Source organism: Amphiprion ocellaris, chromosome 21 (genome assembly GCF_022539595.1).
Source record: "Amphiprion ocellaris isolate individual 3 ecotype Okinawa chromosome 21, ASM2253959v1, whole genome shotgun sequence".
In the NCBI taxonomy this organism is placed as follows: Eukaryota; Metazoa; Chordata; class Actinopteri; family Pomacentridae; genus Amphiprion; species Amphiprion ocellaris.
In genome coordinates, this window is record NC_072786.1 from 20,175,485 (window position 1) to 20,198,646 (window position 23,162).

General features: G+C 40.6%; 1 protein-coding gene across 2 annotated transcripts in view; it reads left to right on the forward strand.

Annotated features, from left to right (window-relative positions):
- Positions 1-1,204: 1,204 nt before the first annotated feature.
- Positions 1,205-23,162, forward strand: part of tmem178bb (transmembrane protein 178Bb) — a 96,749-nt gene continuing 74,791 nt past the window's right edge. The window contains exons 1-2 of one of the 2 annotated variants that reach the window (XM_023292819.3): positions 1,205-1,357; positions 1,696-2,360. In XM_023292819.3, the coding sequence (XP_023148587.1) occupies positions 1,979-2,360 (382 nt within the window). In that variant the 5' untranslated portion in view covers positions 1,205-1,357; positions 1,696-1,978. Of the gene's footprint in view, positions 1,358-1,418; positions 1,570-1,695; positions 2,361-23,162 lie in introns of those variants that run through there. The other variant, XM_035958436.2, reaches the window with a different exon arrangement.

Consider the following 23,162-nt stretch of genomic DNA (forward strand, 5'->3'; position numbering starts at 1 on the left):
ATGTACCCACCAACAAAATAACATTGCGTTGAGCACAGGCGTATGTTAGGCATGTGTATGTTATGTATAGATACCAAATCATGTGTACTAAAATGTGTCGCGAGCGGCAGGAATTGATGGGACTCAGAAACACCCTCACAATTTAATCAATTGTTCCTTGTATCATTTCTGATGGATAAGTCCTGATAAGTCCTCAGTGGTAGATTTGTAGTAGGATCACAATCATGTGACCATTAGCAGGTAGCTGACGCAGTGTTCACTTGTCATGGTTACAGTGACACCGTGCCACTATCTCACAATGATACAGAAATCTTTAACAAATCTGTGGATCCAGACTCAAGCTGCATCACTGCCAGAATCTAATCACTTGGGCCTTGTGTCATTTCTGACCTTCCTTACAAATTTCATCCAAATCCGTTGGTCCATTTTTGAGTAATATTGCCAACAGAAAGACAGACAAACAGATGGACAAACCAATGGCGATTGTCACATAACTCCGCCACATTCCTTGGTGGAGTAATAAAAGTTACTGCTGTTTTAAATTTGTCCACTGCACTGCCACAAATTTTATGTATGTCTTTTGTATAAATTATCTACATTTACAAGACAGGGGGATAACGTAACCTTTTCCTTAATAGTTCCTGTTTAGTTTGTGTGGTGTGTCAGTTCAGGTGGTCAGGATTACTACGCTGATGTGGAATAAATGTAAATGTAAAATCATTTCTACACTTTGACAAGTTGTTTTGACCATAAAGTGAAATACTATATTGTTCAGTTTCAGCGACTAAATGTTTAGTGCCTTTGTAAAACTCTATGATCTGTAGGTTGTGATACACAAACGATAAACTGAGACATAACGTTGAAATTTCATTTATTTTTCTTAAGAAATTTCAGGATGTTAATATTTTACAAAACGGTCATTCATTAAATGTGAATATTTCCATAATGTACTTTTTTGCACTAAACCAAAGAACTGGGCTGCAGGGACAGTTGCAATGCTGAACAAATCAAGTTCTGTTCCTTGTCATGGCTTTTGCATAGAGGATCAGAGCACTAGTGAGACATAAACCTAGCAGCAGCAGGCTTGTAGGTTTTGGGTTATAAATAGAAATAGCTGTTGTAGTAGCAGAAGCAGTAGTAGTTTACGACTGCTCAATCACATACCATGTACCCTGGAAGCTAACACGGTGTAAGTCCAGACAGACGGCTGTTGATTGGTCCGTGGACAGACCTGCCCTGTAGCAGCTGCCGTCATCCCATCAGACGTGCTGGGGATGCTGGGGATGCTGGGGATGCTGACTGCTGCTGATCCTCCTCTCTCCTCCTGCTGCTGCTGGCCTCTGTGAGGACCAATCAGGTACGTCTACACTGACTCAGTCTAAGAGGCTCACGTCATTTGCACTGAATAATGATACGTGTTTCCTAGTATATATATAGAGAGATATATTTTATTTGCAGACTAGACTTCGGTTAAATGTAGATTTTCTGTGATTCCATCATAGATTTCTACCGTCTGTGGTTTCCACAGCTTTTACTGCCCCCTTCATTGTCTGTCGTTTATTTCAGAGGGTGGGTATACCTTGACAATATTGTTTTGTGCAAAATATAGCCTAATATATGCTTGCTTTATATGCTTTACTGAAAAGCAGGACATGTGCTGATGTGTTTTGTGCTCGCTGGTGTCGCCTTGCTCAGATGAATGCTGTGGATCAGGGCTGAGATGAGATAAGCGTCCTCTGTCTCCGACCTGCTGCAGCGCCTCGTACGCAGGAAAGACGTGAACACTGGAATACACGGGTTTGACGTATTCTTCTGTCTGTGAGCCGTGCCATTGGAAAGCTTCTGTTTGCACATAATCGCCACCTCGACGATGGTCCCGACGCTGCTCTCCAGAGGTGATGTGAGCTGAGCCATCGGTGGAGCCGCAGAGGAGCTGTGCGTGTGTCGAGGTGCTGATGCGGCTGTGACAGGAGCGAGCATGGCTGCCGGGAAGTTACTGCTCTACGCCGGGCTCTCTCTGTCTCTTTGCGCCCTGGGAATGCTGGCCGTGGCGATGTGCTCCGATCACTGGTACGAGACTGACGCCAGGAGGTACAGGGACCGGTGCCGAAGCTACTCCACCCGCCGCAAGGACCCGGGCTTCATCTACATCCCCAACAACAGCCTACCGCTGCGGGCCAGCCGGAGCAGCCTGCCCCGCTGGGAGGAGAAGCTGCTGCTCGCCCGGAACCGGCGGCAGCTGTTCGCCATGAGCGCTGCGGACGACTGTCACCGGCAGTATAACTCAACCAACATGGGGCTGTGGAGGAAATGCCATCGGCTGGGTTTTGACCAGGAAATCGAAGATCTCATCCGGAAAGGTAAGAGTGAACTGGATCTAAAGTTCTTGCTCAAACAGCAGTGTGCATTTCAGACACGGACAAGGCAGGCATTGTGTAGCTCTGACTGTCATTAAATATGAATCGGGCTGCTGGGTGCTGCCTGTGCACCTGAGCAGAGGGCGAATACAGCACCGAGCCGTTTGTCTGATGGATGCAAATGTTGGTTCCAGGCTGAGCTGTGTGTGTGTGTGTGTGTGTGTGTGTGTGTGTGTGTGTGTGTGTGTGTGTGTGTGTGTGTGTGTGAGGGGATGGATGGCCTGTGGCTGCAGACTGCTTGTTGTCATGCTATTTTGCAGAAGAGGCGCGCATGTTAATGATGACGCTGCGTGGCAGTGCGTGTCCTGCGTGTTCTCAGGTCTCTGGTCGCCTCCTGAAGTGGCGCTAGCCCGAGCTGCTGCTGCTGCTGCTGCTGCTGCAAATAATGACATAATCATTTCAGCCAGTCAGAGCACTCATGAGGCAGGAAGAGGTCTCGGCTGGGGTACAGTGTTTTGTGTGAGCAGTCTTCTTACACCATTTAATCAGTCTAATAACTGTAATAAAGCATGGCCCAACCCAATGAGGGCCGTTTAATCAGGTTGCTTAATACTCAGCATTTCACTAAATGCAAAAATGTATTGCTGTTTGGTTATAAATATAATTTTACTGGGATTTCTGGCTGAAGGGCCAACAAAATGAGTCATATGAAAATAATACAAATCAACACATACATGTTCTACCCAGGGCTGCACAGTGGATTGGTGGTCAGCACTGTCGCCTTGCAGCTAGAAGATCCGAGGTTCACATCCTGGTTTCCCCAGGATCTTTCTTGGATCTCTGCACATTCTGCCTGTGCATGTTTGGGTTTTCTTCAGGTACTCCAGCTCCCTCCCACAAAAACATGCTTTGGCTGAATTGTCCATAGGTGTGAATGTGATTATCTCTATGTGTAGTCCTGTGATAGACTGGTGACCTGTCCAGGTGTCCCCTGCCTTCATCCTAAATCAGCTGGGATACACTCCAGCCCCTCTGTGACCAACCCCTGGATGGATGCTCTGGTCAAGTCTGTTTGCCCAAAATCAGAATGAAGAGAGTGAAATGATCAAATCACATACATTTATCTTTGATGATGTTGAGCAATGGGAGCAACTTGGACCCTGCTCAAAGGAGGCCCAAGGGCCGACTGAGGGCCACAGATAGACCCCAGGAATGGTAACCAACGAACTTTACACTCTGCTTCCTCAGTTTCCAGCATTTAACTGCTGTTGTTGCTACCAAGGGTGGACCAATCAGTTATTAGGTTTAGGGGGGCAAAAGTTTTCAATACATCTTTAATAAATCATCACTTAAAAAAATATTCTGTTTTGTGGGTTATCTTTGTCTAATATTCAATAAATATAAACATTTAACTGTGAGAAATATGCAAAAATAGATAATAAATATACATATATAATATAAAAGTTTATTGGCTACAGCTGCTGACTCCTGAGCCAGTTTAAATAGGCCCATTTGATACACTCATTTTACTCAGCTACAAATACAACAATGGGAAAGTCAGGAGCTCAGTAGATCTGAAAAAGGAAATCATTGTCTTCAGTCAGAAAAGTCATCTGGAACCATTTCAATGCAGCTACAGGTTCTTAAATCGACCATGCAAACAATTGTTTTGAAGAATGAAGTGCATGGCAAAGCTGTGTCACTGTCATGATCAGGAAGAAAACAGATTATCACCTGCTGCTGAGAGGTGATTGGTTAAGATGATCAAAAGTCAGTAAGAATCACAAAAAGCAAGTCTGCCATGAATTAGAAGGTGCTGGAACCGAGGTGTGAGTGTTCACAGTCAGTCATGTTTTACATAGCCGTGAGCTGAGAGGCTGCTGTGCCAGAAGTAAGCCCTAAAGATTCAAATGAAGTTTGCTGCTGGTCACATGGACAAAGAAAAGGCCTTTTGAAGGAAAGGTCAGATAAAACAAAAATGTAGCTGTCTGGCTAGAATTATGTCTGGAGGAGAGAAGGTGAGGCCCTTAACCACAAGAACACCAAACCTACTGTCGGGTATAATGGTGGTTGTAAAATGCAAAACTCAAATGCAAGTGTCCATTATGTTCCTGCGAGTGGTAGTGCTACACAGGAAGGCTGTGTTCAGACAGAGAGGATGTGGTTTCTGATTGAGGGAACTGGTCTGAGTCCAATCTGAAACCAGAGAGAGACTCTCTCTCTCTCTCTCGCTGTGTGTGTGTGTGTGTGTGTGTGTGTGTGTGTGCGTGTGTGTGTGTGTTGCAGCTGTGCCTTCCTTTGAGGATGCCTCAATGGCCTTGATGGCTCACCATCTGCAGTAATGGGCAACCCACAGTCAGTGTGCTCAGTGATCAGATGAATGCCTTCATAGAGTGATCTGATCTATTTCACTTCTCAGTTCCATTTCTGTGAAAAATAATGTGGTTCATCATCTTGATGTATCTGACAATAACTTCATGTTGACGGGTCAGTAAGGGTGGAGATATGGAGATGAAAGACCATATCTCTGTGTACTTTGCATGTATAGCAGTGTGATCCCCCATCAGCACATTCAGCTCACATTCAGCAGCTGCATGGTGACGGAGTGAGATCCTATCCTGTATCTACCCCTGCAGCTACTACTACTGAAATTACTGCCATATTGATCATGAGACGACAGTCTACTGGGCACAGACATGTAAAAGGCCATTAGTCCTCCTACAGAGGACAACCAGACTCAGAGAGACACAAACCTATTTTGAAGTTGCTTAATTTTCTGTCTCTTCTTTGTGCTGTTTATTCTGGCAACTGGTAAATATAAGAAAACCTCTGGTGAGCGGGTCGGCCGTCTCGTGCACAGCACACTAGGTAGCTAGCTCACAGAGTGTCTCACACTCCCCAAATACATGTTGAAACAAGTTAAAACATTAAGTATATGTCAACACACTCCAGTGAACATCCAAACAGATCACAGTGTACATGAGTCATTCCAGAACTGGAGGACATTTTACGTCCCACCCATCAAATTTTAAATAATCCATGTACAAAATACTAAAACATGCAGTTGTTGTCCTGAGACCAAATCTTAAAAAAAAAAAAAAAAAAAAAAATAGGGGAAAAGAATGTTTGAAAATATTTTTAATAATACCAAATAAGTCTGGAGTTCACCCTAAAATGTCAATTTTCTCTTGTCCCACCCCCCTGATGACCAAACTGAATGTCAAATAAAACAGTTAAAATTAAATTTAAATCTCCTTTATTGATTTTTTTTTCATTGATGTCTCTTGTAATTGTGGGAACATTTTTTTTTATCAACATAATATTTTAAATAACAATTGTTATGCATGGAATGTATGTCCCACAGCAACCCTGTTAGCGTAACCGTTTTAGCTGGTAGAAGAAGAAAACAGTGAATCACATGAAACGCTGGAATTAACATCATCTAACAGTTTTCCTAAAGAACGGGTAGCGCAAAGCTATGTCCTTACCTATTATTGATCAATATGGAGCAGAAAATTATAACACAGAAGATTTTGAAGCCCAGATGTCCTCCAATTCTGGAATGATCCATATACCCAAAAGGACATCAAGAAAACAACCATTTATGAGCCTGTGCTGTGCTCCACAACCTACGTCGTGCACACCTCTCAGGAACTAACAGCGTGGCACCAACGCCAGTTACACACTAAAGCTCCAAAGAGGGGGCTATGGAGCCAACAACAATAAATGCAAACCAAATTACAGCAAGTGGAATTATTTACTATATATACACTGTTACACTAATCCTATAAATTCATCTACCACCACTGCCACTACTGCCCATGTTCATTCCACCTTTGCTGCTCTCACTGCTGCTACAGCTGATATTCTTTTTGCCATGGCTTCTGCCACCACAGTTTATGCTTCTACCACTAATACTCTGTCTGAATGTTGCTGTTGCTACCTCTACTGCTACCGTTTCTCTTACGACTTGTGTTACTGCCACTTCCTCTTCTACATCTATTGATGTTGCCCTTAGTCTAATACTATTGCTGCTACTACTGAAACTGCTTTTGCTGTTGCCAGTATCTCTACTACTGCTGCTACAACCACTTCTGCTCCTAGTGCTACTGATACTGCAGCTGCTACTTTTACTTCTCCTGTTACAGCTACTTCTGCTGCTGCTTACTATTGCTACTGACATTTCTACTGCCACTACGATCCTCACTACAACCATTCTGTACTATTTCTACTGTGATTACTGCTCCTCCTGGTGCTGCTGCTACTGCTCCTACAATGCTGCATCTCTTATAGCTACTATTGTTACTCTGCGAAGGAACGCAGCAGAGTTAGTTGTGTGATGATCGGTGGTGGTTCGTCTGTTTATTCGCAACAGCACTAAAAAATGGACTAACGGATTTGGATGGAATTTTCAGAGAATGTCAGAAATGACTCAAGGACCAAGTGATTAAATTTTGGCAGTAATGCGGCTTATAGTCTGGATCCATGGATTTGTTAAAGTTTTCTGTATCATTGCGAGGTAGCGGCACAGCGTCACTGACAACAAGTGAACACTATGTCAGCTGCCTGCTGATGATCACATGATTGTGATCCTACTACAAATCCACTGCTGCAGACCACAAGTTTTTGGAAATCATACAATGACTGAGCAGCCATGGCAGAGTACTGTGCTCTCTGAATACTTTTCTTGGTTCCACTGCTACTACTTCTTCTGCTATTGCTACTTCATGAAAAATCAGAAAAAGGAATATTAAGTGGACACTTTCCTCTTTGCATCCTGTGAGAATCCTCCCTGGAGGGGGTGTTTTGGAGTGAGAATCTCATTATTTCTGCTGCTACAGGTCATGTTTAGTAGTGTAAACCTAGTGTACTGTGATGTTGCTGTTAGACTCATACTGTCCAAGCGAGGAGAGTGGTCAAGAGTCAGAGCAAAGCATAAAGCCTTCCCTCTCGTCCTGTTTTACTTTACATGTAGCTTGATTTATGCATTCACAAGCTCCTTTACTTTCATCATTGCTCCATATTCCCCACTGTGCTCTTAAGATATTAGGACCTTGTGAAATGACAGCATATATAAATGTAGTTATTAGACATATAATTTGAATAAGACAAGACTGCTTTTTCTATAAATATGTGTGATATTGACAGTTTATATATGCAAGGAATGCATCATAACCAGAAAGCACTCACATTGCTATAGACACATTAATTCTGATTCCCTTTCACATTTAACTTAATATTTAACAATTTTGAACCTAGTCTTTTGATGCTTATCCATCTATCAGGCTTGTACAGTAATGATGCCTCAGCTGTTAGCGTTTGGCCAGATCAGCAACATCCATTCATCTCCTCATCGTGCAGCATCTTCTATAATCACTGACCGCATAATTACTTAGATTTATGGAAGCAGTGCAGAGAGAGGGAGAGAAGCAACAGTAGCAGTCACAGCAAGAGGATAATGTCTGAGTTTGTGAAGATGAAGTGTTGTAGGACGGGTTATCAGAAAGTGACCAATGATTTGTCACTGTCAATAAATATCATGAAAGACTCCATCCATTAATACTTGCACCCCACTATGAATTTCTGCAGTGGTGTGGGGGATGTGAACAGATTACCTCTAATACATGTAAATTGCAACTTTGAATCGAGTAGACTTGAACATTAGGTTTAGTAAAATAAAATCCATCTTAAAATGAATTCAAATGAACACTTTCTGAATTTGAGTGATCGTGTTAAATGAAGATACTTGAGTTAATCTGATGACACTGAGAGGTCAGATTTGACAAAAACAGTCAGGAGCTACTGCAGTAGAGCATCAAATGTTGAGTCTGCCATGGCTGAAAGTAGTATCCAGCAGATTCACAGTTTCCTCTTGTCCTAGGAAATGCAATGTCAGTTCAATTTATGAGCGTTCCTGAGCTGAGAGCCATTTACAGTGTAAGGATGTTGGAGAGTATTAGGTGACGGACTAACACTTTGTTGGTTCTGATCTTTTCATTAGATTTGTTAATGTGAATATTTACAATGCTTGTGCACCAATTTATGCCATTTGTACCAATTTATAGTGGAAATATTTAGTTATGTTCTTCCCCTTTTGTTCATTTTTGCTTTCGAGTAGTTGTTCTCCTACAGATCAACTTTCATTTAATATACTCGCTGATCCATCTCATATACAGGTTGGATTTACTCTTCTGTCCTCTGCTGTGTCTTTTGTTAAGGGTAGCAACCTCTTTAAAATCAATCATGACATCAATAATAAATTCATTCAGTTTTATTAATTTACAAATTCCTGGAATGCATATCACACATCTTATGTTAATGAAGCTTACTGAAAACCAGAATACAACACACTGGCCATAACTTCATTGGAGAATGAGAGTCTGTTAAAGCCTCTAAATATACACATTGGCACTACTTTGGACAAAATCTTACATGCAATATTCAAAATATTATGAGAAATCTTCAAATAAACTTCAAACATAGATCCTGTTTTTAAACAAATGTATATGTTAAAAAACCTGATCACATTTTTATGAGCAAATATTTAGACACTTAAGGATCAAGACTGGGATTAGGAGTAGGATTTTAGCAAACCTGAGATGAGAACATCTCCACTTCTGAACCTTCAATTCTCAACATGGTTCTGGGCCCCCTGACTCTTTGGGTCACCGTGTCTCTTTTCTGTGTTCATTGCCTATTTTAATCTTACAGTTTGCTTATTTGATGTAAATCTTTTCTTTGGCCTTCTGAGTTGATGTCAGTTCTATTCTCAGTAATTGTTTTTGGATTCATTGTGGTAAATCTGATAGCCATCAGCAATGACAGAAGAAAGGGTGGGTCCGAGTCTTGGCTTCTTCAGCATGGAACGGATCATTAGCACTGTCTCTGACCTTACATTAGACTTAGAAAAGTTTTGTTTTCTTGCTCATAGTGAAAACAAATCCAATTCAATAAGGTAAAGAAAGACAATAGAATAAGCATTATCACAAAACATAATCACTTATTGCATATGCAGAAGTGATGTCACCTGAAAAGATCAATAAATTCAAGGCAGTAGGAATATCTAATCACATATTGTGTGAGTGAGACCATAAAGTACAGGAAGTCCCTAAAGTCTGGACACATAGGAAGTCTCATTTACTAATTTTTTTTTTTTTTTTTGCCTCCACAGATTAGCTATAGCTTTGTCGAAAGAAGAATGAGTTGAACTGGTACTTCTCACGGGACGGACATATTGAAAGATAGCAGATGAGTTTAATGAGTTTAATGCTCGACATCCAAGGAGGATTCCACTTGACTTTTCCTCGATAGTGAATATGGTTAAAAAGTTTAAAGTGATGGGCAGTGTCATGGACAAACCCCGTTATGGATGACCAAATGTATCAGCCGAAACTAAAGAATTTGTTATGTCCAAAATTAACCCTAACCCCAAAAAATCCCTTCCCTAACCCTAACCATAACCCTAAATATAGTTAAAAAATATATATAGTTAATGAGATTTCCTATATGTCCAGACTTTAGAGACACCCTGGATAGTGTAGATTGATTAACCATTGCTTTACTTGTCAAAAGCAACATAATACATATACAAAATGTATAATATAAAACCGAAATGAATAATTGTACATTCCAGGACATAAATTTTGCATTTGAGATCTTCAGCTGTTTTGGGTCCATCCTCCCCTCTAAATAGGTCAGTCCATACCAGCATGTAATTGTTGGTGTTCATTCCATACAACTTATGTTGATAATCCTAACAGCTGCCATATGTTAGCTTTCTCTCTGATGCTCTGACTGGGCACAATATGTGAAATCCTGCTGTAGGAGCTGCTCACTCTCTCTCATTCTGTCTGTCACAGGGAAAACCTGGGAGAGGGAAAGGGACTTAAAACAGCAGCAGCAGACATCGGGCTACGAAGTGGTTTGAGACAGTATGAGAAGAAAGAGAAAAAAGAAAGCAGGAGAGCTGGGGATGGCAGTGGAGAGCAGGGTGCTGGAGAGGAGAGGATTACATAGAGAGGGATGGGGGTGGGGGAATGAAGCCTACTCATCTTGTGCCATCTGTCATTGCACTGTGAGGAAAAGGCCTTTCTGGTCCTGATCAAGACATTCACATTCCTGTCCAAGCGGAAAGAACAGAGAGAGACCTCAGATTGGATTACCTGGCTCTCCAGGGCGCCGTATCATAGGGAGGGTTAAATTAGACTCTACGGGATGCTAAAGGTGGCTCATAGTTTCCCTGCCAATGAGCCCTCTGGCAAAGCTACTCATCTAATAGACATATGGAAGTGGTGGAGGTGGGAAGCTGCTTTCACTTCTAATTTGACATGCTGCTGGATGATTATCAGGTTAGCTGGAAGAACATCATTTGCCTTTGAGTTTTAAATTTAGTGTCACTTAAACAAAACATGACTTTCTTTTTTAACAATTTGTCTTCTCACTATAGACCTGTACTAAACATTTCGAAGTCAAAATGACAAATACAGTTTTGGTTGGGTCTGACACCTGCAAGTTTGAAAAGTGAAAATCTGTGTAGTAGATGTAAGTTCACTTCCTGGAACACTGTAGCAGCAGACTTCAGACTGTATTCATCTCAAATAGTAAAACAACAAACTATTAGCAGCTCAGTTACATTGTGGGTAATATAAGCAGTAGAGGTGGACATTGAGAACTGGTTCCAACTTAAAACTGTTTCTAAATCCCAGTTCAGATTGCTTGTGATCAGTCCTTTATGTCACCATAGAGGAATTTTGGTCCACTCTTCTCTGCAGAATAGTTTTAATTCAGTCACATTAGATGGTTTTCCAGCATTAAATGCACTTTTAAGATCTTTTCACAGCATCTTTATTAGATTCAAGTCTGGACTTTGACTCTGATACTGCAAAACCTTAATTTTGTTCTTTTTGAACCACTCAGAGCTTTAGGCCATGAACTGATGGCGGATATTTCCAGGAGGATTTTCTGATAGAGAGCAGAATTCATGGCTCCATCATTTATGACAAGTCATCCAGGTCCTCAAACCATCACACTACCACCACCATGTTTCACTGTTGGTATCATGTTCTTCTTGTGGAATGCAATGTTAGCTTTACACCAGATATAAAGGACCCATGTCTTCCATAAAGTTCCACCTTTGACTCATCAGTCTACAGGATGTTATCCAAAAATCTTGGGGCTCATTGAGATATTTTTTTTCAAGCGCTAGATTAACCTTTTTGTTCTCTTTGGTCAGTAGTGGTTTTCACCTTGCAACTCTCCCATGGAGGCCATTGTCACCCAGTGTTTTCCATATTGTGGAATCATCTAGACAAACCTTAACTGAGGCCAGTGAGGTCTGCAGTTCTTCTGATGTCCATCTGGGTTCTTTTGGATGAGATATTGAAGCACTCTTGTAGAAATGTTGGTCATTGGTCCACTCCTGGGAAGGTTCACCACTGTTCCGTGTTTTCTCCATTTGTGGATAATGTCTCTCAGTGTGGGTCTCTGGAGTCCCAGAGCCTTAGTAATGGCTTTGTCACCCTCCAGACTGATAAATGTCAGTGATTTAGTTTCTCATTGGTTCTTGAATCTTTAGAACGTAGCATCATGTGCTGCTTTTTCAAACCCTTTAGCTACTTCACAATACCAGACAGGTTGTATTTAGCGATGTTTACATTCAACAAGCCTGGATCTAATCAGATGTGGGTGTGGCTGGTGAAGCTGAACCCATTTGCCAAATGAATTTGGTCATTTGGAAGATTGGTAGCTAAAGGGGCAATTACTTTTTCATATAGAGCAAGATGGACTGGACAGCATTTTTCCTTCAATAAATAAAATCTTCATTTAAAAACTGCATTTTGTCTTTTCTTGGGTTGTCTTTGTCTCATATTAAAAACAGTTTGATGATCTGAAACATTTATGAGACGTGATGAATATGTAAAACCAGAAGATATCTGTAGAGGGGCAAATACTCAGCACTGTATGTCAGCTATGCTCATCAGTTATACTAAAAGCAGAGAAGAGCGGTGAAGCTGATAATATTTTAATAAATATGTAATTTATTCATGTATTTGTTATTGGTAGTACAACAAGCAAAATGTGCTTTAATAGAGCCTTTATGCTTTAAAGAATACAGATTGCATCCTTCATAAAGCAGAGGAGAAGCAGTCAGATTATTTATGTGAGAGATAGTTTGTTGTGGCCACAGCAGAAGACACAGGCGTTGCCTCGTCTTCTTGGAAACAGCTAAATTATTTAGATGTGTGGCAACACTACGCTCATTAGTGCCCCTGCAGTCTGAAGCCCTGCTGAAAAAAGTGACTGACTGTTAGCTGCTGCTGCTACAGCCATTAAGCTATGAGACTAATGAAATACAGTGCAATCCTAAATCCGACTGAAAATCTCTGAAAAGTTTTTCAGAATGCACATGGATTTAGGCAGAGTTATGTGTAAGTGCACTCAATTATAATGATGCAGTGTTTAAAGTTCTTTGTCTTATGTGTCAGCTGGAATGCAATTCACTTTGTAGTAATTTAAAAGAAACACATCAAATGTATCATATCAGAATGCTAGCTGAAATTATTAGTTATTTAATGAGTTTGTTTATTGACAACAAATGTATTGACAGCTAAATTGATATTAATTTAGAGTGCTTGTGGCTGATTGTCTCACTATTTTCTGAATTCTTACAACCAATTTGTTTAATTATTAGAAAAATAATCAACAGATTAGTCTATACTGAAAATAATCATTAGTCAAAAGTGGGTACAAAATAGTTTAATATGAGCTCCAGCATAATTAACTGCACTGTCAAAGTCCTGATTTTACATAAATACATGAGAAACGAGAAAAGCACTCAGAGAGCGCAGTACTCCGCCAAGACTGCTCATTCCCCCATATGGCATTGTCAGAAATGCAGCATTTTTTATTTTTATTTTTTAACAATAAATGCAGCATTTGTTTATTAGTTATTGATGATCAGAAATCACGGCAACATAGAATGTGTCCATTTAATATAGATGTACCCACAAACAAAATGACCTTGTGCTGAGCACAGACGTGTGTTATGCATGTGTACATTATGTACGGATACTGAATCGGAGGGTCTAAATATGTAACGGGTGGCGGGAATTGATGGGACTCAGAAACACCCCCACAATTTAATCAACTGTTCCTTGTATCATTTCTGATGGATAAGTCCTGATAAGTCCACAGTGGTGGATTTGTAGTAGGATCACAATCAAGTGATCGTCAGCAGCTGACGTAGTGTTCACTTGTAGTCATAGTAACAGTGACGCCATGCCGATATCTCACAATGATATAGAAATCTTTAACAAATCTGTGGATCCAGACTATAAGCCGCATCACTGCCAAAATCTAATCACTTGGTCCTTGTGTCATTTATGACCTTCCCTGAAAATTTCATCCAAATCTGTCCATTTTTGAGTGATGTTGCGAACAGACAGACAAACCAACGGCGATCGTCACATCCGTTCTCCTTAGCAGAATAATAATATTCTAAGTATATAATAGCATAACATGCACAGGGGACATTTTGCTGCAGTGATTTGTTCACTTCTGTAGAATGAAGGAAGGGAGTTTATTCGTTTCTGTCTTCTTTACATGTATCAAAACAGATATACTCTACCATTGAAAACTTTGGGGTCACCCAGACAATGTTTTCAATGAAAACTCACACTTTATTCATGTGCTAATACAATTGCACAAGGTTTTCTAATCACCATTTCAACACCATTAGCTAACACAATGTAGCATTAGAACACACGAGTGATGGTTGCTGGAAATGTTCCTCTGTACCCCTATGGAGATATTCCATTAAAAATCAGCTGTTTCCAGCTAGAGTAGTCATTTACCACATTAACAATGTCTAGACTGTATTTATACTTCATTCAATGTTCTCTTCATTGAAAAAAAATGCTTTTCTTTCAAAAATAAGGACATTCTAAGTGACTCCAAACGTTTGAACAGTAGTGTCCTTTAGCTCCTTCTCCTGCATCACTCAGTTTGATGAAAGCAAAGTGAGTGAACCTGACCCTTGCTTAGATTTTACTGAGTGCAGTGCTAGCGAGCCGCTCTACTCTTCCTGAAGTCACTGTGACTCCTATAACCACAGGCTGTTAGATGGAGGGAGTCAGAAAGAGAGCGGGATAAGGAGGAAGAAGCATGATGTGGGTTGTTTCCCCACAGCCATGCAGTCAGCGGTGTTTGATGACCTCATGCTCTCTCCCACAGAGCAGCCATGGCAGTACGGTCACATCCAGCTCCACATGGAGCATGTGCAGCCTCAGGACAGTCACCATTTATAGCTGATGCATGCACACACTAATGCACATGCACAAAATTAATCTTTATCCAGATGGGTAATGTACAAACCACATACATCACACATGTACAAAGAACATGATTTGTCCACTATAAATAATGAATTATACACTTCTTTTGTGCTGTCTGAACACACAGCTTGCATGAGAATGATCCACAAACATACTGAAAGAAGATGCTGCTGATTCTCTGCTCTCTCTCTGTTCAAATGAAGATATCATTTTAAGTTTAAACCTTTAGGCGCCGGGTTATTAGAATTAAACAATATGTGAACTGAGATTCAACTAGTATGCTAGTCTTGTTTTGTCACTAGAATGGATTCACACTCCAAAATGAACCCTTGAAATTCAAAATATATGTGAAGTTGAAGAAAACTTTGAAAACCTTTTGAGGCCTGAGCTTTTTTTCTCTACAGGGATTATTTATCTGTTTATTTATGACTTCATACATTGTAATAATATGACAGAAAATAAGAAGAGAAAACCTTCAAAGTCCTCCTTTAATTTGACTCAGGTTTTATGAATCAGTATTAATTGCACTGTTTGTCAGGGTCTAGGGAGTTTTCACACTCATTCTAGTTCATGTGGACCAAGAAATCAAAACAAGTGATGCCTTTAGTTAGTCTTTAATGTCTTTTTGACCTGTTACAAACACACTGTTACAAGGGATTCTGAGACTCAGATGCAGACAGTCTAGACACAGCAGACCAGGAACTCCAACAATAATTTATTTACAACAATAAAAGCACTCAGAGAGCAGTACTCCGCCAAGGCTGCTCAGTCGTTGTATGATTTCCAGCGGATAAGTCCAGATTAGTCCGCAGCAGTCGATTTGTAGTAGGATCACAATCATGTGATCGTCAGCAGGCAGCTGATGTAGTGTTCACTTGTTGTCATAGTTACAGTGATGCCATGCCGCTATCTCGCAATGATACAGAAATCTTGAACAAATCCGTGGATCCAGACTATAATCCACATCACTGCAAAAATCTAATCACTTGGTCCTTGTGTCATTTCTGACATTCCCTGAAAATTTTATCCAAATCCGTTATTGGGTTTTGAAGTAATGTTGTGCACAGATGGAAGGACAGATTAACAGACAAACGTACGCCGATCGTCACATCACCCTGCCGAGTTCTTGGCAGAGTAATAATAATAAGTATAACAATACAAAATGCACAGCTTGTGGGAAGGGGAAGTGACATCATAAGTGCACAACTGGGCAGAGCTCTCCCAAGGGCGACCATGAGGGAACAAAGAGGAAATGACTCTGATTCTGACTCTGCTTATAATTCATAATGTCTGTACCTTACTATGCTAAGCACTGGGTTGATGACATACATTATGACTCTGCACTATATACACTACTATTCAAAAGTTTGGGATCATCCAGACAATTTCATGTCCTCCATGAAAACTCACACTTTTATTCATGTGCTAACATAAGTGCACAAGGGTTTTCTAATCATCAATGAGCCTTTCAACACCATTAGCTAACACAATGTAGCATTAGAACACAGGAGTGATGGTTGCTGGAAATGTTCCTCTGTACCTCTATGGAGATATTCCATTAAAAATCAGCCGTTTCCACCTAGAATAGTCATCTACCACATTAACAATGTCTAGATTGGATTTATCATTCATTTAATGTTATCTTCATTGAAAAAAATTATTTTCTTTCAAAAATAAGGACATTTCAAAGTGACCCGAAATTTTTGAAAGGTAATGTAAATAAAACTGAATTGAACTTAGAATGCCCCGAAATGACAAAAATATAAATTGTGGAACTACGAGCAACAACACAGATTAATTGTAATGCAGGCAAAATATCTATAGGATTGGGAGCTAACCAGAACTTGGTAACACCAAGCCAGGAAAGTGTCGGGGACAGAACAGGATCAGAAACACAGCATGGCTACAGAAATACTACACTACAACAGATTATTTAATACAATTAACGTCAACACGGCAAAACATTAAATGACTTCATGACACGTGAAGTAACACACAACAGTGTACACAAGCACAAGACACAGGCTAACTCCAATAAGCTAAAGTGACAGAGATTCTAACTAACTGTAAGCTTCCAGTGGAAATGGGAAGAGTGGTTGAGGGGGTAATGTAGGCAGAAGAGGTGTGTGGTGTGGCAGGGAGGATCGCTTCATGGGTGCAGGCGCCAGGTGGGGAATCCAAGGAGCAGAACTGGATCCGGATGGTTGAGGGTGGAGCCAAGGCTTGGGCAGGTGACAGGTGGTGCAGGCAGGGAAGGTTACAGAGCTGAGGCACAAGAGAGTTCAGGTTACTGTAGCACAAAGCACAGAGTAATGGCCTGAGTTGACTAACGAGAGTTGTTCGACAGTCCGGCGTTGAGCAGTGGTCTGAGTCTGGCTTTTATGGAAAGAGGAAATGAGTAACAGGTGGACCACTCCCTGTCACAGGTGTCCTCGATCAAATGATCATCCACTGGCCTGCACCTGTACACTTACACAACACACACAAAGCGAAGAGGGAAATGAGGGAGAAGGAGGACAGGGAAGGCTGCCACTAAGCAGAATTGGAGGCGGAGGACATGACAGACACCAAGAGCTGGGAACATCTAGTCACATGGACTGATAACCAACTCACTGATTAGATGGCTGTAGTGATGTCATCATGTCCAATCATAGAACCATGGACTCACGTGAGAAAACTGACTTGTAAGAAGAATACAGATTGAAAGACGGCGTCACTGTAACCATGACAACAACTGAACACTACGTCGGCTGCCTGCTGATGATCACATGATTGTGATCCTACTACAAATCCACCACTGTGGACTTATCAGGACTCATCCGTCAGAAATGATACAAGGAACAATTGATTAAATTGTGGGGGTGTTTCTGAGTCCCATCAATTCCTACCACCTGCTGCATATTTAGGTCGCAAGATTCGGTATCCGTACATAACGTACACATGCATAACACACGCCTGTGCTCAGCGCAAGGTCATTTTATTTGTGGATACATCTATATTAAATGGCCACATTATATGTTGCCGTGATTTCTGATCATCAATAACTAATAAACAAATGCTGCATTTCTACAGAAAAAATTGCTGCATTCCTGACAATGCCATATGGGGGAATAAACAGCCTTGGCAGAGTACTGCGCTCTGAGTGATTTTCTTGTTTGTTTTGTTTTGGTTTGGTTTTTTGCTGCCCTCATACAGAGGTATTTCCCTGGATCCACCCATGTTCAAGCTTTGCTATCCCTTCACGGAAGAAAGCTTCATCTTGAGACTCCAGATTCTCCTCAACTCCTCGACTTCATCATTATTCTAAAAAATGCCAAACACGCATGTTAGATTTCAGTTTGGTAAACAGAAGGTAGACAGTGCCAGGTCAGGTGAGTAAGGTTATCTGGATCTACAGGTAACTGTAGCTTTCATGGTTAGTCACAGTCTCTGACTCTTCACCATAACAAAAACTGTGACTGAAATAGGCAACATGGGATCATATAGATGGAATTGTTTCTAGGCGGCTGAATATTACACAGTAAAGTGGCTTATGTTTGTAAGGTTCCATTATAATGACTCTGCTCCTCAGAAATGTTCTGTAACCTGTGAGTGGTGACACACTGCATGAACTGAGCTTCAATGACTTCTGTAAGTATATTTAACCTGCCAAATAGTGTCATTACAGTGTGACATCTCCTTGGAGACGAGGTGTCCTGGACATGTTATATAGCAGTCACAGACTTTTTGGAGATGAGTGGGCAGTAGCAGAATGCACTCATCCAACACCGCAATGAGGCGTGAACACGCTGTTCACTATTTCAGACATACATTTGCTCTCTCTTTATCGGTCTGTGATGCCAAGTTTCACTGATGAATATGTTGATCGGTGGTATTCTAGTAGAGTGTGTGTCATCCTTCTGTCCATCCTTCCATCTGTCTGTCCATCCATCCATCCATCCATCCATCCATCCAACCATGTCTATACACTGCTTTATCCTATAGAGAGTTGTAGGTGGGTTGGTGCCTAAACCGGCTGACGTAGGGCAATATACAGGGTACACCCTGGACAGGTCGCCAGTGCTGAAGAAAATAGCACACCTTTTGGTACTAGTGTCACGTGTCATCCCCTGCATTCCATTTTCCATGGTTATCCACAGTTCTGTTATCTTTCTATATTGTTACTGTCTCTCTGCCCACCCCCTTAACTTTTGGTATCACACCTTTCCATCTGTATGTCAGATCCTTTGATTGAATTACTCTGTTCTTTTGTCTTACCCTCTATTGACCCTTGCATTTACATACAGCCACCTCCCTACCCTCTGATCCACCCTCTGACATCTCTATAAAATGGGTACTCTCCAAATGCTCTGGGTCGGCTTACCTTCACAGACTCATGCTCTGTGTTGGTAAGCCCACCGTATGCTGGACTACCAATAAACACCCCACTACAGCAAACTTCGCAGAACTAAGAGTGAAATTTCTTCAACACCAGTCTGAGGACTGAGTGTGTATCAGCAACATATTAATAAGGATCCAGTTGCACCTCTCAATGTCAAATTGCATTTAAATTATTATCTTGTAAAAAGACAGAACACATTTCAGAACTTATTTAGTTTTAGATATCCCATATGTTCCCATTAATCTGTAGAACTGGTTTAAGGTTGCCTTCTGCCCTTCTAAATGGAATGAACTACAACTTCCCCTGTAGTCTTTCAGTCTGATCAGTCTCTAATTCAAAAGGTGTGAACCACCTCAAGATTTTAGTACCATAGCAGCAGGAGAAATATATTGTACTTTGGACATCCTGTACTGTCTATACACTGGGACTTTGTCAGCAGACTCTTTGGGTGCTATGAGATGTGTGGCCCTCTGCCTCCTGCAAATACTTGATCAGACTGGGATCTGGAGACTTTGGAGGCTGGGTCAACATCCAGACTCTTTGTAGTATTCTTGTTACAATGCAGTTTATTCTGCATTATACTATGTATAATTGTGTTTGTGATAAATAAAGGTCATCACCACTTGAATCTTGAATTTTGAATCCACGTGAATGTCAGAATCCAAGGTGTAGTGGCTGTTAGGTGTATAAGATCACATTGCATTATGGCAGGGTATTTATACATATTTTATACACTGCAGTAAGCGATCTGGAGAAAATAACCGACATCCCAGAGAAGTTACACAGTGAAAGAGACCAATTTTAATGGCTTGAATTGACCTGATCATCTGGCATCTCTCGAGCTGAACCATGTCACGTTCTATGAGATGAATGTACAGGGGTTATTTTGTTTGTTTGTTATAACTTATTTGATTCAAATATCACATAAATTTATATTTTGTATTTGCTGAGTATAGCTAACATCTGACAGTTAATCTACAGATAGTATAAGATTCGAAGAAATAGCCACAGCAGCCCAAGTTGTTTATGTGTGAATGTCATTCATTCATCCGTCATTTGTTTTACTAGAGAATGTCAGCTCAGTGACCTCTTTTTAAATGGCTAGGCTGGAGTCCATTAACTGGTCTGAAGAAAAAAAAGTCAGTGTATTTTGTTTGTTATGTGATCTGTCTCCCATTGATTTTAGTCATATTTAGTCATTTTTTAAACACTTGTAGCTAACTCTTCTTGGTCTTCTCTTAGTTTAAGAGAATCAAAAACATTTGAGTCATCCAAAAACTTTTTATTTTAGTTATCATTTTATTAGTTATATTACCTTTATATTAATTCTCAGTGGCAACCTTAAATGAGCATTTTAATCAAAGTGCTGTCAAATACAAATTCATACAGGTGATTTTAGGCTGAATGAGCCACGGCATGACAGGCTGTATGATGCAGAATGCAGCTTTGTAGGGAGGGACTCTTGTCATCTACACATGATACATGTTCTTTGTTTATGTATACACTACTGTTCAAAAGTTTGGGGTTTTTGTTTTTGAAAGAAATTTTTTTTTCAATGAAGGTAGTATTAAATGAATGATAAATCCAGTTTAGACATTGTTCATGTGGTAAAAGACTGTTCTAGCTGGAAACAGCTGATTTTTAATGGAATATCTCCATAGAGGTACAGAGGAACATTTCCAGCAACCATCACTCCTGTGTTCTAATGCTACATTGTGTTAGCTAATGGTGTTGAAAGGCTAATTGATGATTAGAAAACCCTTGTGCAGTTATGTTAGCACATGGATAAAAATGTGAGTTTTCATGGAAAACATGAAATTGTCAGGATGACCCCAAAGCTCTGAACGGTAATGTATATGAAACCAGTATGATTCAACACCGGAGGCCCCAGAAAGACAATTATTACAAGGACAGTCTTGCTGTTTTAGTTGTGTCATTTTTTGAATCTTAGCTGTATTGTTATATGAGACTGTCTTATTAAGTGTGCAGCTAAGTATCAAACAGCTGGCTACTGCCCAGAAGATTTATTTCAAGCTATACAAACAATGTGTTTTAATAACCATTTTCACAGCCTAACTTTATTAAAGCCATACATAATCAACAAAACCTATGCCACAATAAAAAAAAAAGCTTGTCTTTTGCAAGACGTTCTTAAATTTTTCTGACCAGGCTACTGGTTTCTTTGGGGTTTTACACAACCCTATCTGCAATCAATGTGCTGTCTCAAGTAGTACCTTTCCTAACTTTGATGTTTGTCATCCGACATCTAGCTGCTGCCCAAAGGCTTCTCTTCCAATATTTTTTTTTTTATTATACTCCTTCTTCCTTTCCATTGTATTATTTGAAGTGCAGTTGGATGTCTACCTGTTTATAACTGATTAAGTCCATCTGCTGCACATCAGCATGCATCTTGCGTCAGACTTCAGCGCTGTGGTTGGTGTGCAGAGACACTAGGCACTGGGGGAATGATTCAGCTGTGCACCCATCCAAAAACAAGAAGGGACATGGCTGAAAATAAATGAGTCTATGTGATTTTGTCACTCCTTTTTGATCACTGATATTTAGAGATTTAGTCACCGTCATGTTTTGATGAAGATGGTTTTGTCTAGTCTTCATCATGGAAAATTTCACAGTTAAAACCAACGAAATTATTTTAATTTAATATACTTTCAGTCAAATGTAGCAAATTTATCATCATAGTTTTCAAGCTGGGCTGCGCAGTGCCTTGGTGGTTAGTACCGTTGCCTTGCAGTGAGAAGATCCCTGGTTTGCATCTCGGCCTTCCCGGGATCGAGTCTGCATGTTCTCCCTGTGCATGCGTGGGCTTTCTCTGGATTCTCCGGCTTCCTCTCACAGTCCAAAAACATGCTGAGGTTAATTGGTAATTCTAAATTGTCTGTAGGTGTGAATGTGAGTGTGATTGTTTGTCTCTATGTGTAGTCCTGTGATAGACTGGTGACCTGTCCAGGTGTCCCCTGTCTTCAATCTAAGTCAGCTGGGATAGACTCCAGCCCCTCAGAGACCCTAATGAAGATTAAGCAGTGTATAGATAATGGATGGATGGATGGTTTTCAAGCTGACCGTTCTGTGTGTGTGTGTGTGTGTGTGTGTGTAATGAAAAACATGTAAATGTGAAACAAAACTAAGTGGCTACCTAAGTTCCACATAATACTATTCCAGCATTTATACTCATGCATATTTGTGCTTGTGCACTGGACAAGGTGAAAGGGAGGAGAGATGGGGACAAAAGAGAGGCAGTAGGATCAATAGGGATGGTAAATAGGGTACATTCTTACTATTTAAATATCCTAACTAGCTAAAGAAGACCCCACCTTTAACATGAAAAGCCAAATATTGGATTCTGTGAGCCATCTTTCTATAGTGGTGTTAACCTTTTTGGCTCCCATTTTGAACTGTCTACTTTGCCACTGCCTACAACCTTTTAAATCAATGAATAATCTTTTATTTTATTTCAATAATTTTTAGAAGTAAAATTTTCTACAAGAAAAGAAAACATAGTGTGAAAAGTCTAGAAACCATGAAAGCATGATTTTTTGCAGACTTTTGTTTGATTTTTTTAAGGTTTTCCTTTCCTTTTTCTGTGATCCCTTCGGCTCCAGACACCTGTTCTGAAGGACCTCTGCATGCTGCTCGTTGTAAATACTCTTAACACATTAATACAGTACTGTGCAGTTGGCACCCAGGATGCAAGACAATAGGAAATCCCACAGTGTAAAAATGACAATGCAGTTCATACACAAGACAGTCGGCTTTGAAGCACTGCCGAGACTTCCTGAAGTGTTTAGGATGAAAATCAAGTTTGATTTCACATCAGTGGACATTTCCATCCTTTAGAAAGCAGCTCTTTCCTTTGGCACATCTCCAGCCACATTTTCCTCTGGCCCATTAAATCAATGGCTTATCAAGTCAAGAGAGTGCTGTGGGCCTGTAGGAAGAGCCTGCATCAATCAGGCCATTATTCTGCCTCCCCAAAGACTGGCTGCCTGTGGGGAGGTAGAGCAGATGAAGGGAGCTCTGTGGCCACAGCTGCCTCCCTCACAAGAAAGCCCTTTTTACTGCTTTGGACTGTTG